This window comes from Molothrus aeneus, chromosome 17 (assembly GCF_037042795.1).
Source record: "Molothrus aeneus isolate 106 chromosome 17, BPBGC_Maene_1.0, whole genome shotgun sequence".
In the NCBI taxonomy this organism is placed as follows: Eukaryota; Metazoa; Chordata; class Aves; order Passeriformes; family Icteridae; genus Molothrus; species Molothrus aeneus.
Genome location: NC_089662.1, coordinates 3747453 through 3771118, shown reverse-complemented (window position 1 = coordinate 3771118; position 23666 = coordinate 3747453). Strand labels below are relative to the sequence as shown.

General features: G+C 42.4%; 1 protein-coding gene across 7 annotated transcripts in view; it reads right to left on the bottom strand.

Annotated features, from left to right (window-relative positions):
* Positions 1-23666, bottom strand: part of PTPRT (protein tyrosine phosphatase receptor type T) — a 484991-nt gene that overhangs the window by 331264 nt on the left and 130061 nt on the right. For all 7 annotated transcript variants that reach the window (XM_066561514.1, XM_066561518.1, XM_066561519.1 and 4 more), the window contains exon 2: positions 19229-19354. In XM_066561514.1, the coding sequence (XP_066417611.1) occupies positions 19229-19354 (126 nt within the window). The remainder of the gene's footprint in view (positions 1-19228; positions 19355-23666) is intronic.

Sequence of the window (23666 nt, the reverse complement as noted above, 5' to 3'; positions counted from 1 at the left end):
ACCCAAGAACAACTGTCAGCATGTTTTTCCTAGAGAAGCAGCCATTCTTTCAGTACAAAGTATTTATTTTATGCATTTCCAAACAGAACTGGCTACAGGAGAATTACTTAAGCCTCAGTGAAGCAGCAAACATTGTTTTGTGATCTTTTTCACAATGCTGTCCAACCCCTCAGTGTTTATTCAGCTTCTGACAGTTTCTGTTTATCTGCTGATAGTTTTTTTGGAGGCTCCAGTTGTGGTTTGTTGAAGCCCTGGAATGGGAACCTGCTGGCATCAGCAGGGGCTCTGCCTCACTGGATCCACAGGCTGATGGATTTGGATCTGCCCGTTCACTGGGGTCAAAGTTGGCACCTTTTGAACCTTGGAAATGGCCCAAGGCACCCCAGCACAGGCCAGAGATTTGTCAAAAGAGCCACTTCCCTGATTCCATCTGCATTCAATACGAAATTAAACGGAGTCAAACAGATCTCATTACACAGATTGATTTAATGAGTTATCTGCATGCTGCCAGCAGGGCTGGACCAGAGTGCAGCCAAGGGAGGCTGCAGGAACCACTGCTCTCATTCATGGCACAGCTGGGCCACCTAACACACAAAATCCCATTTATCTGCAACCCCCAAACCTTACCCTGTCCAACCTCTGGGCTGGAACGAGCTCTAATCCTGCTTTTAGCAAAAGAAATAAGTAATAGCAAAAGAGATTGGAAAAATCTTCCTAAATTCTAATTGATACTTTTTAATCTGTCTAAATGGCTACTGCAAATTAAGAGCAAAGGAGGAGAGTTAAAACTGTTTTTAAGTAGTTGCTCACAGAGTTTGTCACAGAAGCTCTGTTTCTGTTGAGACAAATGGATTTGGGCACACCTGACAGCTCTGGACCTTTACTCGAGGTTTCTCCAGTTCTTCTTCAGCAACAGAGGATTTTCTGGAGCATCCCATGGTTTCCCTTTGATCTGAAATACAGAAACTGCTGGGAGTGTCCCCTCTCATCCTGCTGTCTAGAACTGGGAATCACAGAGCCTCTGAACCCCAGGGCACTGGCACAGCCTGTGTTGATGCTTCCTGCCTTTCCTCACACAGGTCAGATTCAAATGAATCTCTGGAGCTCTTTTCTTGTGCAGGTGGTTCCCTGATACTACTGAGCCATAGCACTGTGAGTTTCCTGCAGATATGAAATATCTGACATTTAAATGGAAGAGTAAGAAGTGAAACTGTCAGGAGTATAAATGTATTTTGCATCAAAGCTTAAATAGCTTTAAAAGTCTCCTGAATGTGCTATCATGTCAGTTCTCTGACTCTGACACTTTTCCTTTTTAATTTTTTCTCTGGTAAAACCTAAGCCAGTTTCCCAGCCTTGAACTGGGGCAGAGGAGATCCAGCTGTATTTATATTCATATAAGAGCAATGTTTCCTTAAATGCACATCACTTTATAATAAATGGATTGCAAGGAAAACATCTGTTTCTTCACACCTGTGAGCAGCTCTCACACTGCACAGGTCACTGCACACTGGAACTCCACAGCAGCAAGGAAATCGAGGGACAGGAGTGATCCCAGCAGGTGAGCTGCTGCCCTGCTCGATATCCAGCACCCCACCAGGCTGGGAAATCTGATTTTGGGCATGTCAGAACCCAGGATATTCCTCTGGCTGCCCTGCAGGACTCAGGACCCTGGCAAAGGGCTCAGAGACCTTGGCACGGAGTCAAAGACACCCATGCCTTTGATTGTAACCCATGGAAACAATTCCCAACTTTGTGTGAGGATTTACAAGCCACAAGAGTTTGAATAGAATGACAGTGAATTTGTCACAGGGTGAAAATGTAGAATTTTGGGGATTTAGAATGGGGGTTCAAGAGGCAAGATGGAGGAATCTGGGCGTGTCCTGTCCTTCTTCTTGTCCTCCATCTTCTGCTGTGATGGTGGCACTTTTGGATTGGTTTAGAGTAGAGACAGACTGTCTAACATAGGTGATAGGTATTGGAAAATTATTGTAAATAAAGCACACCTAGTTCTTAGTATAAAAAGCCAACACCACCCCAAGGGCAGGGACTGTGCCACAGTCTGACCTGCTGGACAGATCTCAGCAGCTCAGAGAAAGAATTAATAGATAAAAGAAAATAAACAACCTTGAAAAGCAGAGCTGAGGAATCTCGACTTCTTCTTCAGTCACAGGGCTGGGCAAAAAGAGACTTTCTGACACCTTGGGAGCCATTCCAGCAACACCAAACCTGAGACATTTGTGGGAGCCTGAGTTTTGACAAGGCAGCAATGTGAGGCAGTGGGCAGCATCTGCAGCATCCTGTGGCTCCTCGGTGAACTGATGTAAATCACTCTTTATTTTATGTTTCTGGAGCTGGAAACATGAGACACAGCTACCAACGAGGTCCACAGCACCATGCAAAGGAGGATTGTTCCCAAGTACAATTCTCTCTGCTGGAACACATTTTAACCTGAAGCACAGGGGTCACAGGGTAAATGGCTGCACTTGCTACAAAGCACAGGAGACAAATGTAGCTCCCCATGAAGGAAAAACAAATGCACCACTAAAGAATTCCTCACAGTGTATTTATCCTAATCTCTCACCACAGAACAGCTCCCAGTGGCTGGTGGCAGATTGGTAAGAGATACCAACTGTCAGGAAAAGGTGAAAGGCAATTAGTAAATCACTATCTCTTTTGTAATCACTGATGAAATTTCCATTTTTTTTTATCCCCTACTGCTCACTGGCCCAAACAAGCAAGACATCACCTTGAAAATGAATGCAATTAATTATATTAGCTGAACCTTTTAAAGAGGAATGGCTTCTCATTTACATTCCTGGCAGAAATTCAATAAGATTGCACTACTGCAAGGTTGATTGAACTGCTGCTGCAGTCAGACCAGTATCCTGAAATAAAAAAAAAAAAATTTCTAATGTTCATTATGAGATTTTTAGAGCTAAGTACTTTGAACTGTTAATAGTCTCAAGTAAGTCTGCAGTGGAAAAGGTAGTTTTAACTGTGTGTTAACTGAAGCTGAAATAATTTCCTTCCCTTCTGCACCATCCTCCACTTACTTTTAACTAATCAAAAATTAGCAGAATTATCTTACATGCCTGAACTAATTAGTAAAGATGTTATCCAAACCTTCAGCTTTCACCTATGCACCTGAGCACTTGCCCTCTCTTAGCACAGCTGTAGCTCTGCTGACATGAAAGGATGCAGAAATTATTATTTGTGTGCAGGGATTTCCTGATTTCACTGGAATGAAATCGGTGCAGAGGGCAGCACAGCACTGTTGGAGTGCCTCAACAATCCCAGCTAAGCAGGACAAACCCAACAGAAATTGTTACGCTGGCCTGGATAATGGAGTCTTTGCAGCAAACTTTCAATTAGAGACAATCAACGATTATGCATGTATTTGTAAAAGCATAATCAGCTTGTGAAAGCATAATTGGTTTGTGAAAGCATTATTAGTTACAGGGATGTAAATAAGCAAGGGGAAAATGCAGGTTGGTGTTTGGATCACAGGCTGGAGGATGAGATAATGAAATAAAACCCCATTTAATAGCAAATTGGGCACAGATTTGGCAGGCCCATCCCACTGCAGGAGCACACCTGGACAGAGGTGGACAAGGTTCTCAGCCTTGCCCCAAGCACCTGGTGGAGAGAGGGACAGGAAGGAAGAGCTCCATCCCTCCACCCTAGCAAGGAGCCACCTGCACAGCCAGCCAAGTCTCCAGGAATAAATATCTACAAACAGAATGAAAATGCTCCACTTACTACCCAAAGCCCCCTATTAAACTGAATATGGAATGGACTTTATAGAATCACAGAATGGTTTGGGTTGGAAGGGACCTTAAAATTCATCTTGTTCCACCTCCTGCCATGGGCAGGGACACCTGTCACAGACATCTTCTATGAAAAATCCTTTCTTTAGGATTGTTCCTCCTGAGAAGCTGAGAGGCCTCAGGAACAAAATGTAACCAATGGTTATCTGCTGCTGTGGAATGCAACAGGTGCATCTGGGATTGGTCTCATGGGGTTGTTTCTAATTAATGGCCAATCACAGCCCAGCTGGCTCAGACAGAGAGTCTGAGCCACAAACCTTCGTTATCATTCCTTCTTTTTCTATTCTTAGCCAGCCTTCTGATGAAATCCTTTCTTCTATTCTTTTAGTATAGTTTTAATGTAATATAAATCATAAAATAATAAATCAGCCTTCTGAAACATGGAGTCAGATCCTCATCTTTTCCCTCAACCTGAGACCCCTGTGAACACGATCACAGACACCTTCCACTATTCCAGGTTCTCCAAGCCATGTCCAACCTGAAATCTGAAAGGTTTTATCACTTTCTTTAAGCTCAAGTAGAGTTATGTGAATACACACATCAAATACACAGAATAATATTTGTGCTTGTAGAAAATTTGCCCCAACCCACTGAATCCTGTTCAGGCTGCTGCAATGTACATTGACAAGCCCAGTTTATGCTGCTCATGTTTTTTATCTGACCTCAGTTTAAGAAAGCTTTAAATATAACTGTCATTGAGTGAGATAATGCTCATTGCCTTTGCTTTTGGAATAATGAAAAAGTATTCAGGAAAAACAGGTGGGATTATTAAGTCTGCTAGCTCATGAGCTAAAACGAAAAAAAAATATAAAGGCAGACAGAGCTTTTTGGCTGCCTAAAAAAGCCCTGCTGTTGGTCACATTCCTGTAACCAAAAGTAGTAAGGGAAAATCACTGGATTTTCTGCAATTTGAGCAAAGAATTAGTTTCAGATAGAAATGTCAGTATCTTCTGTTTTTCCACAAGAACATGGAGACTGAGTGAAGTCATTATGAAGGACTTGAGATGAAGTTTTATCTTTAATATGGAAGGTATGAACTCTCTATTTCACATGAAGGATGTTGGTGATTCATCTGCTTCTTAAGCCTTTCTCAGTTAAATGGAAAAAGAAATCTAAAGAGATAGCTAATAGAACAAGAAAACCAAAATAATTCCCAGTGTATTACCTGTGTTGGAAAGGCTCTCACAGAGCAGTGCCTGGATCCAAATGGCATTTCTGAACAGTTCACATTTATCTTTGAGCCAAAAGTGAGATTTTAGCCAAATGTTTAGATCTCTTTGCTTAGAGAGATGGCTGAGGGATCTAAGCACAACATACAACCTGCAGGCATTTGGTGTATATCAAGTGTAGCTGTAGGCTGGACCTGTGCTTGTTCACAAAAAGTGATGAAAAAGTCAATTATTTCACACGCATGAGGCAATTATATCATCTTTAAAATGATATCATGAAGAGAAAGTTAAGCTTTTTGTCCTAACAGACTGCAAATCTGTAAAAATGACAGGAGAACCTCTGGAATGCAGGGAGTGAGGCAGGCTGGGGTCACCTGAGGCAGGCAGGACCTCCCAGGCTGGGTGAGCACTCGTGGGGCTCTGTGTCCCTCTGTGTCACCCCACAGGGTGTTGGGGCTCAGCCCAGGTTATCCAGGCTGCAGTGAAGTCTCCCAGGCACTGGAACCTGTCACTATAGGACACGAAGGAACACAAGCAAACACTGCTGCTCTTAAGGTGAAGAAAAAAAGGGAAGTTTATTTTCTGACTCCAACATTTATAGAGTTCTAAAAGTGACAGTGGATTGGAGGGTGACAGTGCCACCTCTCCAATGACACTGGACAAACCAACAGTTCATCAAATTTCTCTTCTTCTATAAAAGAATGCAAAACAATGAGTTATTTACAGAAAGTGTGTGAGGAAGTTCGTTACAAGAATGTAAACATCAGAAGGCTCAGAAAATCTTTCAAAATCAGGGCAAGAGGAACCCTGGCTTCTCTTGGAACAGTCATGGACTTCTGCTGTACCACCAAGAAACACAGCACAGAAGCCCTGGAATTTAACCCTGGTTAGTTTTATTTTCCTGAAGACAGGGGTGGCTCTGTCAAACAGCCTGGGACAATCCTGGGACATCCAGGATCAGAGTCAGGGCTCTGCTAATTACCTTGATGAGCTCATCAGCAAGAAGAGCTAAGACATTAACCACAACAAAACTCCAGTTTTTTCCAGAGCATTTATGACTTTTCTATTACTGTACATGTGTAAAACACACACCTGCCAGCACTCTGCACCTTGTGCTAGAACCCTGTGGATTTCACAGGAAGCCAGAGCTCATGCTGGGAATGCAGAGCAGGGGTGGAATGGGCTTGGCCTGATTTTGAAATCATGGTCCACTCTGCCCAAACACTAAAGCATCAGGGACAGGGAAAGCCTGATGTGTAACAGCTCCTTATTTTACAGGGAGATACGGCTCATTTAGAGCAGCAAACTAATTAATACAATCAGAGGCGAAAGTTTCAGAACTCTCCCAACAGCACACATTAGCATATACTGCCAAGAGACTTGATAAAGTTCAAAGCTTATCTTGTAGCCTGCACGCTCCTGTTTGCTCAGAGCAGCAGCTGGCCAAGTGATCTCCCTTCTCCTCAAAGAGCAAAATTAAATTAGATTAGATCATCTTCTCTCCCTTGTAGAATTAAGATCGTGCTAGGAAAACAAGCAAATTAGCTTTTGAAATCCTGTTTCTCACTTTAAGGCTACAAGGCTGAGAAATGCTCTCTGCACCAGCTCAGCTCAGCTGCAGGAGTGGGTTTGTGCTGTTTTCCTGGTGAGCTGAAGGAGAGAATTTTGTAGATTTGTGTCTCCCTGGGCTTGAGGCTGCGAGTGGCAGATCCTGAGGAAGAAAAGCAAAGAAGGGAAAAAAGGAGGAAAGATAATGGACACAAAGTCTTGGGAATCAAGACATGCAGAAGTCATGGAATCACAGAATGGTTTGGGTTGGAAGGGACCTTAAAGCTCATCTTATTCCACCCCCTGCCATGGACAGGGACACCTTCCACCAGACCACATAGCCAAGATATTTTCTGAAAAATCCTTTCCTTAGGATTTTTCCTCCTGAGAAGCTGAGAGGCCTCAAGAACAAGATGTAACCAATGGTTATCTGCTGCTGTGGAATGCAACAGGTGCATCTGGGATTGGTCTCATGGGGTTGTTTCTAATTAATGGCCAATCACAGCCCAGCTGGCTCAGACTCTCTGGCCAAGTCACAAGCCTTTGCTATCATTCTTTCTTTTGCTATTCTTAGCTAGCTTTCTGATGAAATCCCTTCTTCTATTCTTTTTAGTATAGTTTTAATATAATATATGTCATAAAATAATAAATCAGCCTTCTGAACCATGGAGTCAGATCCTCATCTCTTCCCTCATCCTCGGACCCCTGTGAACATGGTCACAGGACCAGGTTGCTCCAAGCCCCATCCAACCTGGCCTTGATGGTTTAATCAGAGCTGCAGTGGTGAGGCTTGAAAGCTTCTTGGTTTGTTGCTATATAAAAACACTTCTGAGTAAAGGAGTAAAACCTAGTTCCTAGAAAAAGCAGGATTAGGAACATGAACTTTCCATGAATCAGTAGAAAGGCTTAGAGCACAAGGAAACAGAAGGAAAAATGTAGGGAGCAGGATTTTTTGGACTAGAAAGCTGGACTGAAGAACAACAAGGGTTCATGGCTGCATGGTGGAGGTTTAGTTCAGATCAGCAATGCCAGATGCCAAATTCAAACCAAACAAATACACAACAGCAAGTTAAGTTCAAAGGGGGACATACAAATGAGATCCTAGACTGAAACCATAGTTTCTAGAGCTCATTCACTGCCCACCAAGCTGTGAGGTCAGTTGGCACAGGCACATTTAAGCTGATAAAAACCTCTCCCCATTAAGTCACCATGCTGCAGCAATCAGACACACTCCAGAAGTCCATCCTAGGCAATCTGTTCTAGATGAACAGCTAATGAGAACTAAGCTAAACCACTTCTCTCTGGTTATGATTCCTCCTTTGAATATTCCCATAACTGTACTGCTAAACAACTCAGACCCATAAAACTGAAACAGGGAAAGAGATTCTTCTGCTGTGGACAGATGGAGTAGTAAAAGTGGCCATGAGAAAGAACAGCAATATCCATGGCACATCTTCACTCAGTCACCCTAGACTGCAACAAATTTAGCAAGAAGTTAATTTAGCTTATAGTTTGTTTGTTTGTTTTTTAATGCTTTGAGTATTTCCTATTAGGCTGGAGTTGATGGAGAAGGTGATTTGGGGTTTATTGCCAAATTTCTTCACAGCTTGATCTTCGCTACCGTAACTAGAGGAGATTATAAGATGAAGATGGTATTGCAGGAAAAAGAGAAATGCAACAAAAGTCTCATATACGTGGAAAACAAGAGGGATGGAGGGAAAGGAAGATTTTGAAGGGTTTATGTTTCTGTGAGTGGTGAGTTTATGGGGCAGACTGACTTGTGAGGAGGCATCAGGAGCTGTTATCCCATGGCAGTGCTCATCACGCTGCTTAAACCTTTACTAACTTGGCTGTTAAACAAGAGTGGCACAGAAGTAAATTAAAAAATGGAAGCGCTGCATAAACTTCGAGGACATAAAACATTTGTTCTAAAGCATTAAAGATTAATCAGAAACAGCTCTGCTGTTTCATGGCTCTGAAGACAGTGAGCCACTTGCTGCCTCCAAGCTGGTGCTTTCCTCGTGCTGCCACACCTGCTGTGTGTGCCAGGGCTGGTGGGAAGCTGGGACAAAACATCCTGACTCTGCCAGCATCACTACAAGGCACTTCCAAAGATCTAAGGGATGGGTTCAGCTCTTCAGTGTGAAGGATGATCTTGTTTTAGAAGAATGAGATGAATCAAGGAGGTTCTTAGACACCTGAGCTGTGATGAGGGTTTCTTATTCTGCTTCCCTTCTGCATCCTTCTGATCAACACTGATATTTCTTTCATATTACTCCCTCATGCATGCACTGTAAGTAAATCCAAGGTAGAACACCAGAGGAAAAGCTTTTTCCACTCTTAGAAAGGCAAACCCACCCAGCAAAGTGTCTTTGTTCTACCCATAAGAGGTTTACCCAAAGAGCTTGACACCTTTCTACGTTTATAGACATTTTACTAAGGAAAAGCCAAGCATGTCTCAAGTTAAATGAGGGCCCAAGTGGCTTGTGTTGAAGCCTGGAACATTTCAATTTCCTGTGAATTCCCTGTGACTTGGCTGGTGCCATTTTTACTGCAGCTGTTCATTCAATTGAGAGCTCACATCATGAAACATGTCAGGGAGAGAAAGAGCCGATGAGAATTCAGTGAATACAGCTTTTCATTTGAAAAGATCCTCAAACACACACAATTGCTTTCTGTTGCTTAATTTTCAACATTGATAAACATAATTGCATTTATTTATCTAGTCAATACTGAAAACAAGTGATAATTTGTAATATAACAACTTTACATCTCAAAGGAATACAAGCACAACAGTTTCCAGTCCCTTCTAAAGGAGGTGAATGACATGGAGAAGGTTGGATTGCTTGTGTAGGAGAAGCTTACATTATTTTTTTTTTCCATGAGGATATATTAATATTGTTGCTATCAACTTGCTTTTGTACATATATAAATGACTTTTGGAAAAGACTTTTAAAAGCCAGCATTTTTTATGTGCCAAATTACACATGCTAAATATCTGATACTGGCAATAGCAAATGCTAATATTTCCTAAGCATGAAAAATGAACTCTCTTTCCTCCACAAGTTCTCAATAGCAACAGTTCTCATTGGAACCAGTGATCAGAGGTTGTTATTATCATTCCATCAAACAATCTGTATCCTTCTAATTAAATAGTAAAGCATCTGAAAATCTGCTCATTATGAGTCTCCATCCTGTTTATTTTGAAGCTGGCAGAAAGACTTACAGTTAGTTCACTATACACTGAATAGGGCTTGTGGTAAAGAAACAGCATTAGTTAAATAATTCTTAACACTGCAATCTTGGATATCCTTCCATAGCTTTGTACTCAGGTGCTGGGAGTCTGTTAAGTGGTGATGGTTGGTGACAGAAGTAAAAGAACTAAAAAACAAGTAAGAAAGGTGAAAGAAGAGAGTTCACTGGGCAAAAAGAGACAATTTGGGGGGGGGAAAGTGCATTATCCAGATAATGCAACTGCAGCACAGAGTCCCTCTAAGAGATTACACCCAGCTCCCACTGAACTTAAGGAATTTCAGGAGAATTCCACTGACTCTATGTTAAACAATCCAAAAAGCTGAAAATGCACTCAGAGCTACCAAGGCTCATAAGGGGCTGAGCAACAGCCTTAGTGATCCTTCCTACCCTTCCTGGATTTTGCTCACCCTCTGCCTTGAATCCCTACTTAATGCCTCAGTTGCTTTCTTGGATCATGCTGAGGAGTAATTTTGCCTCTGATTTCCCCAAAATTTCCTTTAGTAAATCCTCATCTGTCCATATTTGTCTGTTCATTCATGGCCTTCTCCTTCCCTTTTTTGAATCTGGTCTGTCTGAACCTGCCCCTTGCAGGTTCTCAGGCCACTCTTCGTTGGGAACTTCTTTCCTGTTAGACCCGCCCATCTCTAGGGTGTTCACAAACCTTGCAGAAAAAAAGGAAAAATACCCAATGTAGAGTAGGTTCACAGTTTGAGGGGAGGAAAAAAACAAACCAGAATTCTGTCTACTCAAAAATTCACTCCTCAAATGTTGTTACAAACCTCAGCCCTCAGTAGACCTGCAATACCACTAATCAATTCCTTCAAAAGCACTAGAATTTATCTCTTCTTCCTCAAACTTCTGCTCCTATTTATTCACTGCTTTGCCTCTTCCTTAATATCCACTAACTTCACATTTATCAATTTTAGTATTTAATTTTTGTCAGAAAGAGATCCCCATCCTTCATGCTACCTATGCACCTTGTTTACTCCTGCAACCACATTTATTTTGATAGAACTTATATTAAATTTCATCTGTGTGGAGGAAACCTCTCCTTCTTCTATTTCCCATCTCCTGAAGATTTTGAAGGTGTTCATGAGAAACATTTTTCCACTGGTGTGGTTATAAAATTCCCTCGAACCAAAACCAGTTGTAACACGTTGGCATGTGGACAGCGCGTCCTAACAGAGCTCAAAATAACACATTATAAAAAATACAGGCTGTGTGCTCAGATGCTGAGAGGCATCAGTTCCTGCTAGAGCCGACAGGTGCTGAGAGAAATTAATGTTTCTGTGCTGAAACCAGGCAGGAGGAACAGGCTCACCAGCAGCTTGCTTGTCCTTCCTCCCAGGGTGAGGCTGAGTGATGTTGTGGCAGTGCTTTAGCAGTGCCATGATCTCACTAATGGTGATCATGGAAAGGTCCTGGCACTCACAAACAGCTCTGTTTGGGGAAGCTCTGGCAGGAAAGGGTCAGGAAGAGACTGACAACAGTTCAAATGTACCATTTAACACATCAAGGTGCAGAGCTATGTGTGCTCCCAGCAGACAGCAATCCCTTCAGGGTTATTCAATCACTTCCCAGAAGCCATTCTGGTCTTTGATATCATTTCTTTATACCCTGTGAACTCACTGAAGGCTGCCCATCCTTGCTGAGCTTGATTTCACTACAAAACTCCACCTCCCTCTAAGTGGAAGGATGGTTCTGCTGACCTCTGACAACAGCACATGAGGAAAAATTCTCTCTCACCTTTACAATGGGAATGACACAGATTTAAAAACTGGGATGTAACTTCCTCTCAGCAGAAGTCTTCTAGAGAGGTAAATGTTCTTAATTAAATCTACTTTTTGCATCATTAAAAGCAAGTACTTAGTTAGCTAAGTGTGATGTACTTCGTTTAAAGGTCTGCAATTTCCTCACAGACTTAGGTCAAACAGTCCCCCACTGTTTCTATTTCATGCAAAACCAGTACACCCCACCCCAAAGGAAAGGTTTTACTGGGTGTTACAACACAGGAACACGAGAAAGAGCAAATATTTGGTAAGAATCGCTCTTAAAACTCATGGATTTAAATTGCTACCAGTATGAAATCAGTTCATGGTCTTCATTGCTGAATAAGCAAGATTTTCTACATATACACAGGTGGGATTTAGTTACTGACAGCCCAGACCTAACACAAGGTAGTAAAAACATATGGGTAACAACATATTCCTCCGAGAGACACCCAAATCCTGGTGCTGGGCTGTGAGCAGCATCACAGAATGAGTTAGAGGGATGGCTTAGGGCTTGGAGAGAATAAAACAGAGCAATTGAAGGCTGGAAGGACAAAAAAACTCCCTCTCCTTGCTTGCAAGGTTACATTCCTCCCAAAGTTGCATTCATTAATAGGTCAAAAGTGTGCACTTTCCTGGAAAACTCAACATTGGCATGCACATCCACTAAAATAAACCCAACACCTGCAGTCAATCCCAAAAAAACTCAGGTTAGCATCAAGCAGGGATGGAATTCTGGAAATGCGGAAGAATTGTTTACAAGAAAGAATTCCAAAGCACAGACAGGAGGCTGCAGAGTAAATAGCAAAATGAAAACACATTGGGGAAACTTTCCAGAGATCCCTTTCTCTTTAGACCTTAACAGCTGAGAAATTACTTTGGAGCTCATTAACGAGCCACAGACTAATCTATTTACTTGTATGCAAGTGAAAGAGTGGGGAGAAACATATTTGACTCATTCTTAGTAATTTCCCCTGCATAAAATATTTTTGGAGGAAAAAAAATATACAGGCAGCTGAGCCAATTTTTTTTCTCCCTCTCAGACAAAACTGAATCATGATTCATCATATACACAGATGAATTTTAATTTATTCCTTTAACAAGTTTCTTTTTGTATTTTCTTGTAAGCAAGAATTAATACACTCAGACACGGGGAAATGTTAATTTTACTGCCTCGCCTTTCAAATTTACAAATGTTGAGTCTAACTCCTGCTGGCACCATTCTGGCCTGCAGGGAGAAGAGGCAAATGCCTGACCTATGCACAGAGGGTCTCTGGCCTTTCTGGAGGTCAGCAGTAGCTTCACATCTCCCATTTCCTGAACAGAAATAAAGCATCCTGCCCATCCAGTGTGGGTTATCACCTTCCAGAAGGAAAGCTGTTGGATAATTATCCATTCCTGCTGTAACTCCATGGTGCCACTCACAAAAAGACAAAGGTGACACAGGAAAGCATTTGGCCTGTTAGAATCCCATAAAACTTCACTCGGTTCAGAGCAGCCCAAGTGGAATTTGGCCATCTGGAATTCCTGGATATATCTCCATGCTTGCCTGCTAAATGAGTATTTCACAGAGCAACACTAATGATGATGACCCTTCTGTTCTTCCAGTGAGAAGCTCAGAGACTCCTCCAGTTCCTGGAACAAAGGAACAGACTCATTTAGGTGTGGGAAGAGTCCCCCATCCCTTATCTGTGCTGCAAAAGGAAAAGCAGAGATTCTGCTGTGATTTCTCACTGAGTGGTGCCATGGTGGAGGATCCATCCCATGCAGGGGAGGCGATGCCCTGCACACCCTGAATGTAAGAGCCTGCATGAGGCATGAGGGACTCCAGGGGCTCTCCAAAATGCAGTTTATTGTAGCCAAGAGTTACAGCAATCCAGGGTTGTGGGTGACAGAGCTGTGCCCACAGCTGTCAGCTCCAGCTGCAGGCAGGCCTGAGGACCCTTTGGTTTTGGTTACATTGCATTAGAGACTTTTCTTTGCTGAGCATCTTAACACAATAGAACCAATCTATACCTTAACTATTATCTATAGCCTATCATAACTATTATAATGACCATATTCATGTTACTGTTTTCCAATCACTAAAAGTTAGTGCATTACAGTTTAAGCTAGAAGTTGTTTTTCAGTTTTCTTGCAGTGGAAAATTCTGAGACCTTTTTTCTACTTGCAGCATTTGCTGCCTTGTTTGCCTGTGCTCTCTTCCTGCTTGGTAAAATCATCTTGTTTGGGGTGGGTTTATCATTTGCTCTAAGCCATAAAACCCCTTCTAACTCACACACCCTTTGCCTCCTTGGTTATCCAGTCAGACTGGCTCAGCAATTCTTTTCTTCTGTATCAAAACTTGCTTCCATCTCTATTCCTTCATCAGACTCTACATTTAAAAATCTTTCTGCTAAGCACACGTATCTGTGAGACTTCCTTGTCAAACTTCCATCCTTCCCAGCACCTGAACAGCTCTGAGCTGGGCTCACTCACTGGGACACAGGCTGCAGGCTCTCTAAGGCCACACTCAGAACTCATTTGGGCCTAAAAATACCATCTCAAAACACCCACCATTTAGATGGAGGTTTAGATTGGTTCTCAGGAAAACATTTCTTCACCAAAAGGGTGGTCAGGTATTGGAACAGGCTGCCCAGGGCAACAGTAGAATCATCATCCCTGGGAACATTCAAAAATATGTCGTGGAATGCTTGGGACCATGCTTTAGTGGTGGCCGTGGTAGTGCTGGGGTAAGGGTTGGACTTGATGATCATAGAGAGCTTTTCAAACTTAAATGACTCCATGGGAGATAAAAATGCACCAATTTCTATCACAAAACCACCCTTCAACAATAACAGGTCCTGTAGCTCTTACAGATGATGTTTTGTGGAATCGGGATGCAAAGTGAGGCCATTGGCACTTCCTAGGTAGCTTACAAGTGATGGCATTCTGAATATTACCATTTATTCCAAACATTTCGTAATCCATACATTTTTCATACCCACAATTCTGTTTCCTAGACAATGCCCAGCTGGAAAACAGTGGAGCAAGAAACAGCAGAGATATGGAGCACTGAGAGATGCAGATCTATGTTTATATACACATAAACTCCATTTCTTTTGGAAGAATTATTGTTTATTTCTGAGAAAGCAAAGTAGTACTTGCTCTAAGTGCTACAGAGATGAAAGCAAGTGAGCAGTCAGGCAGATGGGACCAGAAATTCAGCCTCTGTGTGCTGATTATTTATCTGCTAAGCTAGAACAGGAAAACTTCACAAAGTAAACGTGGGATTGAAATCCAACAGCAAAGAATGCAGCTGCACAGATGCACAAGACACGATGCCTTTGCATTCAAATAGAATCATATTTAATACAATTAAAGTAATTACTTCAGTCTAGTAAGCCCTGGTTAAGTCTCTACTGGAGTTAATTAGCAAATGATTGTAAAATACTTTGAACTTTAAATGTTAAATACTTTCATTATTAATATTATTCTTGCAACTGCTGCCAGAGCAGCCAGGTCCCAGCTCTTTGGAATGCTGCAAAGCCTGACACAGTGAATAAGAGCAGTACTTCTGCCTGGTTGATTTAAACACATTTCTTTGTTGTGCTAACCAAGCATCTGCCTCAAAAGAGGCCCACACAAGAGCTCATGTCCTGCTCTCACAGGATCCCAGACTGGCTTGGGTTGGTCTTGTGCCTTCCAGCACTGCCATGCAGAGTGCTGAATCCTTGCTTGGTAGCACAGCTTCACCCAAATACACCCCAGAAGGTGAGAAAATAATGACTGAAGGCACAGGGAAGACAAAAGCCAATTAAGAAAGGTTAAAAGGACTGGGTCACATTCCTGCAGAATAAAGGTTTAGCTGCATACTACTATATAGGAGAGGTTATAAGAGAGCAACAACTGATTATTTTCCCTAATTGAAAATGGAAAAAAACAAAGAGTTGAAGCCACAGAAAGGAAAATGAAGGTTTGAGAACCTCTGCAATTCAGGCAGTGGAACAAACAGCCCAAAAGCTGCAGAATACTCATCACTGAGGGTATTCAGGCTTAAGTAAACACCCATCTGTTAGAGAATATTTTGTTATAATCACTCCTGCTATTGTGCAAGGAGGTGGAACCAAAGTCCCACTGAAATCTGGGGGTTGGATACCTACGATTCATGTGTTCTGCATTTTTGAAATATTTATTCAGAACAATAAACATCTGGTTCTTAATCCCCCAATTAACACTGTTTCCAGCCCTAAGGAATTAATCACAGAATTCATGGGAAACACTTTATTTGCTGGCAACAGAGTAAAACAAATTGCCTACAAACTTCTACATTGCTAATGGAGCAGTTTAATTGGCTTCTTTTTTTTTTCTTTTTGACATTTTAATTAAAAAAATAAAGACCAGAAAGACATCCCTGGGCAGAGACCTTTGCAGCAGTGTGTCAGCAGAGAATTACACAGCTCTGGAGACTCAGGCTCTCATTCATGGTACTGACCTCCTTTGAAGAGCACTCTGAGATCCAGCAGTGAAAAGGACTTTAAAAAGTGCTAGACAGCATCATTAGTATTCAGGAGGACACAGTGGTTCTGTGGCTTGGTTGAATTCAAAGGGATCTGCTGGTACTTAGGAAAGCCAAAACGTTTTCCAGAGGAAAGGGCTGAGCATGGGGGCTGGCCATGCTTCCAGCACTGCAGGCTGACACAGTGTCACCGAACCAACCTAATTCCTGCTCCCTTTTTGTCTTTACCACTTCCACAATGTAGAATTTTAACCTATTTCCAGCTATAAAAGTAAGGCAGTGTTTAAAATACGGTCCCAACATAAAAATCTGCATTACTGCACCCCAGAGCCCTGCAGGCACTCCTGCCACCCCTCCCTGTGCTCTGTCGTGCCTCTGGGTGCTTATTCCATGAGCACCTCTTTGTTACCACCTCTTACACCCTGCAGCTCAGTGGATTTACACCCTGCTCCTCTCAGTTGCTGTGGAGAAATTCAATGGAATGAGAAGTCAATGATCACATGCTCCAGGACTCCAGCTCTAAAGAGCTCCCTGCCTATAGGAGTGGAACATGCTGTTCTTCAGTTCATCCACCTGGCTTTGCCCCTACATGAATAGTAAGTAAACAGCTTTTATTGCCACCAAACAGCTTTTCAAAGAGTAACCAACACAAACATCACAGTTCTGGCCAGCAACAGACTCTCAATAATAGCTCCAAAAATCTCACCAGCTTCAGGGAGTCTGATTGAGCACTGCAATTTACTCCAAGGTTAGCACGACTTGGACAGCTCTTGAAAACATGGGGTTTGTTACACCAGGCCCCTCTGTGCACATTTGCTGTGGCCCATGATCTTCCACCTACTGATTTTGCCCTTTGTTCTGTGTGAATAGTCCTGTGACATCAATCAGTCACATCAGGAACTGACTCAATTCTCCTCATGCTCCTTCAAACCTTCTTACACAGTATTTCTTTATCAGCACATTCCCACCTGATGGCTGCTTTACCTTTGCCTTTTAACTTCAATAAAGTTTTCTGCATTTTTTTGTTTCAGGTCTAACCTTTATTAAATTTGCAGCTGCTGGAGTAGATATTTTTATAGATTTTTTTTTTTAATTATACCAGATATCAAGGAAAGGGAAACCACAAGTATTTGGAGAAACTACACTGTGGTGTTCTGGGGTTGGCATGGGGTTTCTTTGTGTGCATGGAGTGGTTTCCTTGGGGTTGGGGTTTTTGGGAAGGTTTGTTCCTTTGGGTTTTTTTAAATCATGCCATTCCAGGCTGTTGCTTATCTTTTGTTGTTTAGATTGGATATTAGGAAAAATTTCTTTGTTGGAGCAGCTGTCTAGGGAAGTAGTGGAGTGAGCATCCCTGGAAGCATTCAAAAAAGGAGGAGATGTGGCACATGTGGCCATAACACACAGAGATATGGGAGCAGGGTTTGGGGATGGGATAATGGTTGGCATGAATAACCTCAGAGGTCTTTTCCAGCTCTGTGATTTCTGCTAACCCCTCCATGGTTCCAGAGTATTTCAGATGGCAATATTCCTCCATAAGGTGGGCCAGGAAGGGTTTACTTTAACATTTGGAGTTAAAGCATGGAACTCATCCAGTAGAAGCAATATAAACCTTTCCATTTGTTCCAGATTCTCAACTGCATCAAAATTGTGTAAATTCCTCCTCCTTCTCTCTGGGATCAGTTAACTCAAAGATTTGTCACATCCCTCCAGCTTGGTCTTTAGCAAGGACACAAAATAAGGACACAACAATGAGCCAAAAGCTGAAGAGCCCCAGAGATAAAATCGCCATCATTTAAAACACAACATCCAGAATCATGAAATTCACTCTTACAGGCAGGACCAAAAACCTGCAACCTCCACAATTAACCCTTTGGGGGATGCCACAGCCAAACCAAGCAGTACCAGGTGTGACACACTTTGAAGCCTCCTATTCTGAGCAATTTCCAATGATAAAATGATTTAAAACCCACAGAACTTAAACAGCTTTCAGTGCTGAGGAGGCCCAGCCAGGCTGGTGTCTCCTGGGCTGGTTTTTTACTGACAAGCACCCAGGAATGGGGTCTGGGCTGTCTGTCAGTGCTGTGGCAGGGAGCTATTGCTGTCTCAGCTCCTCACCGTGTCCTTCCAGGCAGCCAGCAATTACAAGTCTCTTATCCCAGTAATTACAGGCATAAGAATATGTCTTGAACAACATTATATTCTGTTCTTCCATGTAGTTCGTGCTCTCACAGTGCAATGCACTAACTAGAATGAATATTTCTTTTTTAGGAGTGAAATCAAAGTCTTAACTGGCTGATGAAGGCTTTTTGCCACTGTGTGCCTGAAAGAGACTTGCATTGCTATTTTAGGTGGCAACCAACATGGACAAAGTAGGATTTTTAGTGAACTTTAAAGTGTTTTCTTAAATCAAGTTCTTTTTCAATGTAAACAAAGCATTTAATGCTAGAGAATTCATTCCCATATAAAGCATAATGGTAACTTCCAATGGAAAACAGAACTTGGAAATTATCACCACTGTGAGCTCGGCTAATATTCCAACTATCACATGGAAGTCTACACTACACTCAGTACATATTGGTAAATTAGAAACTCTGGTAAACCTCACTGCTGGAAATGTTTCCTGCTTATGAAAATTCTCCTGTCTCAAGTCCCAGCCTAATCAAGCATTAGCCACCACAACTAATTCTCTAGGCAAGGAACTTTCTTGTCTTTCTCAAAATTGGAATTTAAAACAATCAGTTGAGTGCTAAATGGTAACTGCAATGTCCAATATTTCCACACATTTTAAGGCTTTACGTCTGGCCTGGCCAACATGAACCTCCCCAGATAACTCTCTCATCCAGAAACATGCCAAAAGCTGGCTGAACCTTAGAGTTTTATATCCAAAACATTTCCTCTCTGCTAAATGAGAAACAAAATAAGAATAAGAAATGTAAAACAATTCTGCAAGGATATCCAATGGCAAATGTAGCAAAAAAGCCACCTCACATCTATGAATTCTGTTGCCAGAATATTTTGAACACAAAATTAACATTTTATCACAGAGTAAAATCCTGCTCTGCTGTTGTGTGTAGCCAGAGCCAGCACACGCATACACAGCAATAACACCTGATTCTCTCCAAGAATTGCACCTCATCACTGCTGATGAGGCTCCTCACTCACCAGTTGGGACAGCAGGATCCATTGTTGGCTTTTCCCAGGTGTTGATCTGCTCCCAGGTAAATCCATTGGTTCCCAAGGCGACGCTATAGCCACAGTTACTGTAGTGCTCATCAAATGAACAACCACCTAAAGCCAAGAAAAATGAAAACATTTCTGGGTTAATTTTATCTCTCTCTTTGTGGTAGGCCATTTACTTAGACATTTTGTACTCAAGGCTTACATAGGAAATAAAAATAAATAAAACTAATTTCCTAAACATTATTTTTCATGCAGCTCCAAAGATGATGTCCAAAAAAATATCTTTGTAATTTCCATGTTTTATATCCACTGGAAGCCCTTGTTTTCTTCCATCCACACTACTGTTTCTAAGATCACTCCCCTTTATTTCAACCTGTTATTTTCAAGGACAATTCTACAGATACCCCCATGCAGGAATATTTGCATAAACCTTCAAGAAAGATAATTTTTAAAAAATCAGGAAAAGGAAGGAGGAATGCAAATGACAAACAAGCACAGCATCACTGTTCCTGCAGCAAGGCCTCACTTCTTTTTGCTTTCAAGCCTTGATTATATTTAACCAAGCTTTAACCATCTCCTAAACTTAACAACACAAATTTCTGTGTAGTCCATGAACACACACAGCTTCCTCAAGATCTTTCAAATCAATACTTTTGAGCATGGCCCTGTAGTTTCTGAACAGGAGAATGAGAAGCAGCAGATGTCAACTGGCATTCACGCCTTCCAGACTGCTGACTGGAAGATCTTTACTGCAATTCCTGAAACACTTGGAAGAAGTTCACTCTCATAAACACATTGGCAGCTGCCTGAACACCTGTGAATCAAGGGAAATTCAAGAACTGTGGAGTGAAATGTTGTACTGCAGTGCAGATCTTTGAAACTTGGGTCACACAGAGGAACAGAGAATGTTTATTCCCCAGGATGTTCCTACTCTGGTGTCCCTTATGATCTCATGCACCTTAACCACCACCCAACCCAGCCTGACAAAGTATTTCACTACTGGATCAGGGATCTGGGTAACTCAGTTCAGACTTGAATCATGCCCAAGGTGTGTCTATAAAGATATGGGTTCCTCTTAGGGAAGAAAGGATCACTGCTCTCTGCAGATCCCAGTCCTCCAAAGGAGCTGGGCACATGTAACACCCCAGGGCTGCACAGTGCTCAGGGCAACGCTCCCTTGCTCTGCCAGCCAAGCACCAATGGCTCCTGATGGTGCCTTAGGTTCAGCTTTTATATTTTTCAGGTTCTGTACTGCTTTAGTGGGTAATTCTGAGCTTCACATCAGGGGATGGTGAGCTCTGTGCACAGAGCAGGGAGACAAAACAATTCCTGCTCCAGCTGGGCACCAAGGACAAATGATCCAAATCTCAACCCCAAGAGCACAAACCCCGTGGGCTGGAGAGAGAAAAACAAGGATGGGACTGCAGGGGCTAAAGCTGGAATGGGACAATGAACTGCAAGGTGCAAATGGAGCAGAACTCATCCCAGGGAGAGACCCCGTGCCCGGCCGTGCATTTTGGGGCCATTTTGGTTCATCTTGGGTGCAGCCCTGGCTGGGCTCTTGTGCTGCCCAAGGTGGATCCATTGAGGAGATCCTTTGAATAAATCCCTGCTTTATTCTTTAGCTCTGTCCAGCCTCTGCTCTAGGGCAGCCCTCACAAGGCATCACTGGCACCAAGCAGAGCTGCATGGACAGAGATATTCCTGACTCCTCCCTCCTTCCCACAGCTGCAATCAGACAATAAACACCTGGCACATCACTGCCCTGTGCTCCTCTGCAATAAAGGGTTACCCAACACTGAAGGCATCAAAGCCTTCTTTAATTTTCACCCATATTACCCAAGCCCAAACTTCATCTCAGTTCCTATGGAACTCCTCACAAATTACAAATATATTTAATGCCATTAATAGTTCTCAATCCCTTACTCTGTTAAATGATTCTCTGTGTACTCCAACTATAATTGATTTTTTAAAATGGTTCTACAAACTTCACCAAACATTTCTAGTCAAGTATATTATAGGAAGGTTTGTTGGATAGAGTACCTGACACCACAAAATACTCTGTTGCTGAAAAAAAAGTTTAAAGAGATCAAGCTTGCCCTAAAAAATTAAAACAATTATATATTACATATTTTCATTATAACTAGATCTGTTAATAGATTTTATGACCCTTGAAAACATGCCTTTTTCAGTAGCTTCTGCAAATATTTCTGAGTTGTAATGATTTTATAATATTTAAATAATCCTTGCCTTTAATTTATTGCATTTGTGAAGCCTTCCCAGCTGTCAAAACAAGCAGGATTACACCTGGGTAACTGTCTTTTTTTTAAATTAATTTAGGTGAAAAAGTTCAAAATTACAATATTGAACAGGCTAAATAAAACAAAAAAAAATCTAAGGGAAGTTCCAGGCAGCCTGGAAAGTGTGGGAGTGAGCAGTGAAAGTCATTTTTATCCCAGTGAGCAGAACGAGAAGCAAAATCCAATCCTGTCCTCTCAGCCTGCATGGGGCATTCTCATTTTGATGGATTCCCCTTAATTCAGACACAAACCATCCCCACCCCCCTGCTCAGCACACAGGGATGGGGCTGTCTGGGAGCTGTTCCTTTGGAGCTTGTAAACACATCCTCTGCTCCAGCCCGACTCCTGTGCACAGAGAAAATTGCACAGGAGCTGCTACAAAGTCCCAGAAGCAAAACAAGCAATAAGTAGCAAAATATGGGGCAGCAGTGCTCATTGAAGTGGGAATGTAATTGTCAATAGCCTGGCATAATCAGCTAAACAGGTGGTTTTATCCTCTCTGAGGAAGATGGAGTGTGAGGAGCTGAAAAAGGGACACAGTGAGAACTTGTGGAAATTAATTGGGAGCATCTGCTGATACAAGGCAACACCTGAGGAAGCTTTAAAGTGCCTTGCCTGAAAGTCAAAGCTAACCTTGTGGTACAGCTGAATAGGAAAGGAAAGGATAAACCATGGAGAGCCTTAAAAGCAGCAGCAGCGAGACACCTACATTTCAGAGAAAGAAAAGGTTAGTGGAGAAACCTCCAAACACAGAGTGACAGGGAAGTAAGCCAGAAGGATTAATTTACTAGAGGCAGCAGAATTGGAATGTGGAGGTGAATTTGCAGGAAATGAGGACAAGGAGAAAAAGCTGGAGTTGATTTTAAGGGCTCAGATGAGCAGATTGCCTGTGTGAATCCTGGGTGCCAAGAGGGGGGCAGTGCCCACCAGCTTCTTGCTCTGCTGTATCCACTGAGAGCAGAATTAAAACTGAAATAAAGGCTCAGCTGGGAGCCAGAGCCACAGGGACTTGTGAGCCAAAAAGTGAACAGCTCCTCTCTTCGTGCTGTTGTGTATTATGGAACAGGAAAGAAACCTCAGAAAGTGACAGGAAAGTAGTACAATACATAAGAACATCACACATTTTGGGGTTACCTTAACAATCACAGAGTCACAGAATGGTTTGGGTTGAAAGGGATCTGAAAGCCCATCCAGTGCCACCCCTGCCATGGCAGGGACACCTCCCACTGCCCCAGGCTGCTCCAAGCCCTGTCCAGCCTGGCCTTGGGCACTGCCAGGGATCCAGGGGCAGCCCCAGCTGCTCTGGGCACCTGTGCCAGGGCCTGCCCACCCTCACAATAAAAACTCTTCCTTATATCCAATCTTTGGTAAAGCCACGTAGCCACAGTGACTCGTGTTCATATTTGCCAAGCAAGGACATCAGTGGTGGCCCTGCTTTCTGCAGGAGTTGGCAGATGGGACATTGCAGCTTCCCTTCCTTTCCAGGTTCAGAAAACTGAAGAGGTTTTAGGAGTTCACCAAAGCAGGAAGAGTAACAAGCAGAAGTGTTGTTTTCACTGATGGCAGCATAACTTTAATATTCAGTATTTCCACAGACACCCCACCCATGCAGATACTTTTATATGAGTTACACCCAAATATGATGGAATATAAAGACAGGAAGAGGTTGGATCCATCCCCAAAGAAAGTCATCCATGGCTGAAATCTGACTGCTTAGAGGAAGAACAGGGCTATTCATTAACCTTGAAAAAATAATCCTCAAGTTGAAGGGAAAGGAAGACCTAACACTGAATAAATTTAGTTACCAGGTCTTCAAGTTATCATTTCAGTCATATATCACAGAGTAGCTTGATGAAAATGACAACATTTACACATTTACCAAAGTGGGTTGCTGGGTCTTCATAAATTTTTAGCAAGAATGAGGATTTTTGGGAAAGATCCTGGGATGTTTGGAGCCTTTTTCTGCTGGGCTAAAAATTAAACAAATGCAGTTACTCAGTGGGGCTGACAAGGGATTGGAGATGGCTTTGATGGCTTTGGATAACACAGGTGGTGTTAAACCCTTTTCACAAAATGAAATCTAAACAAGAAAGCTTTTCCCTTCCTGAAAAGGGTCATAT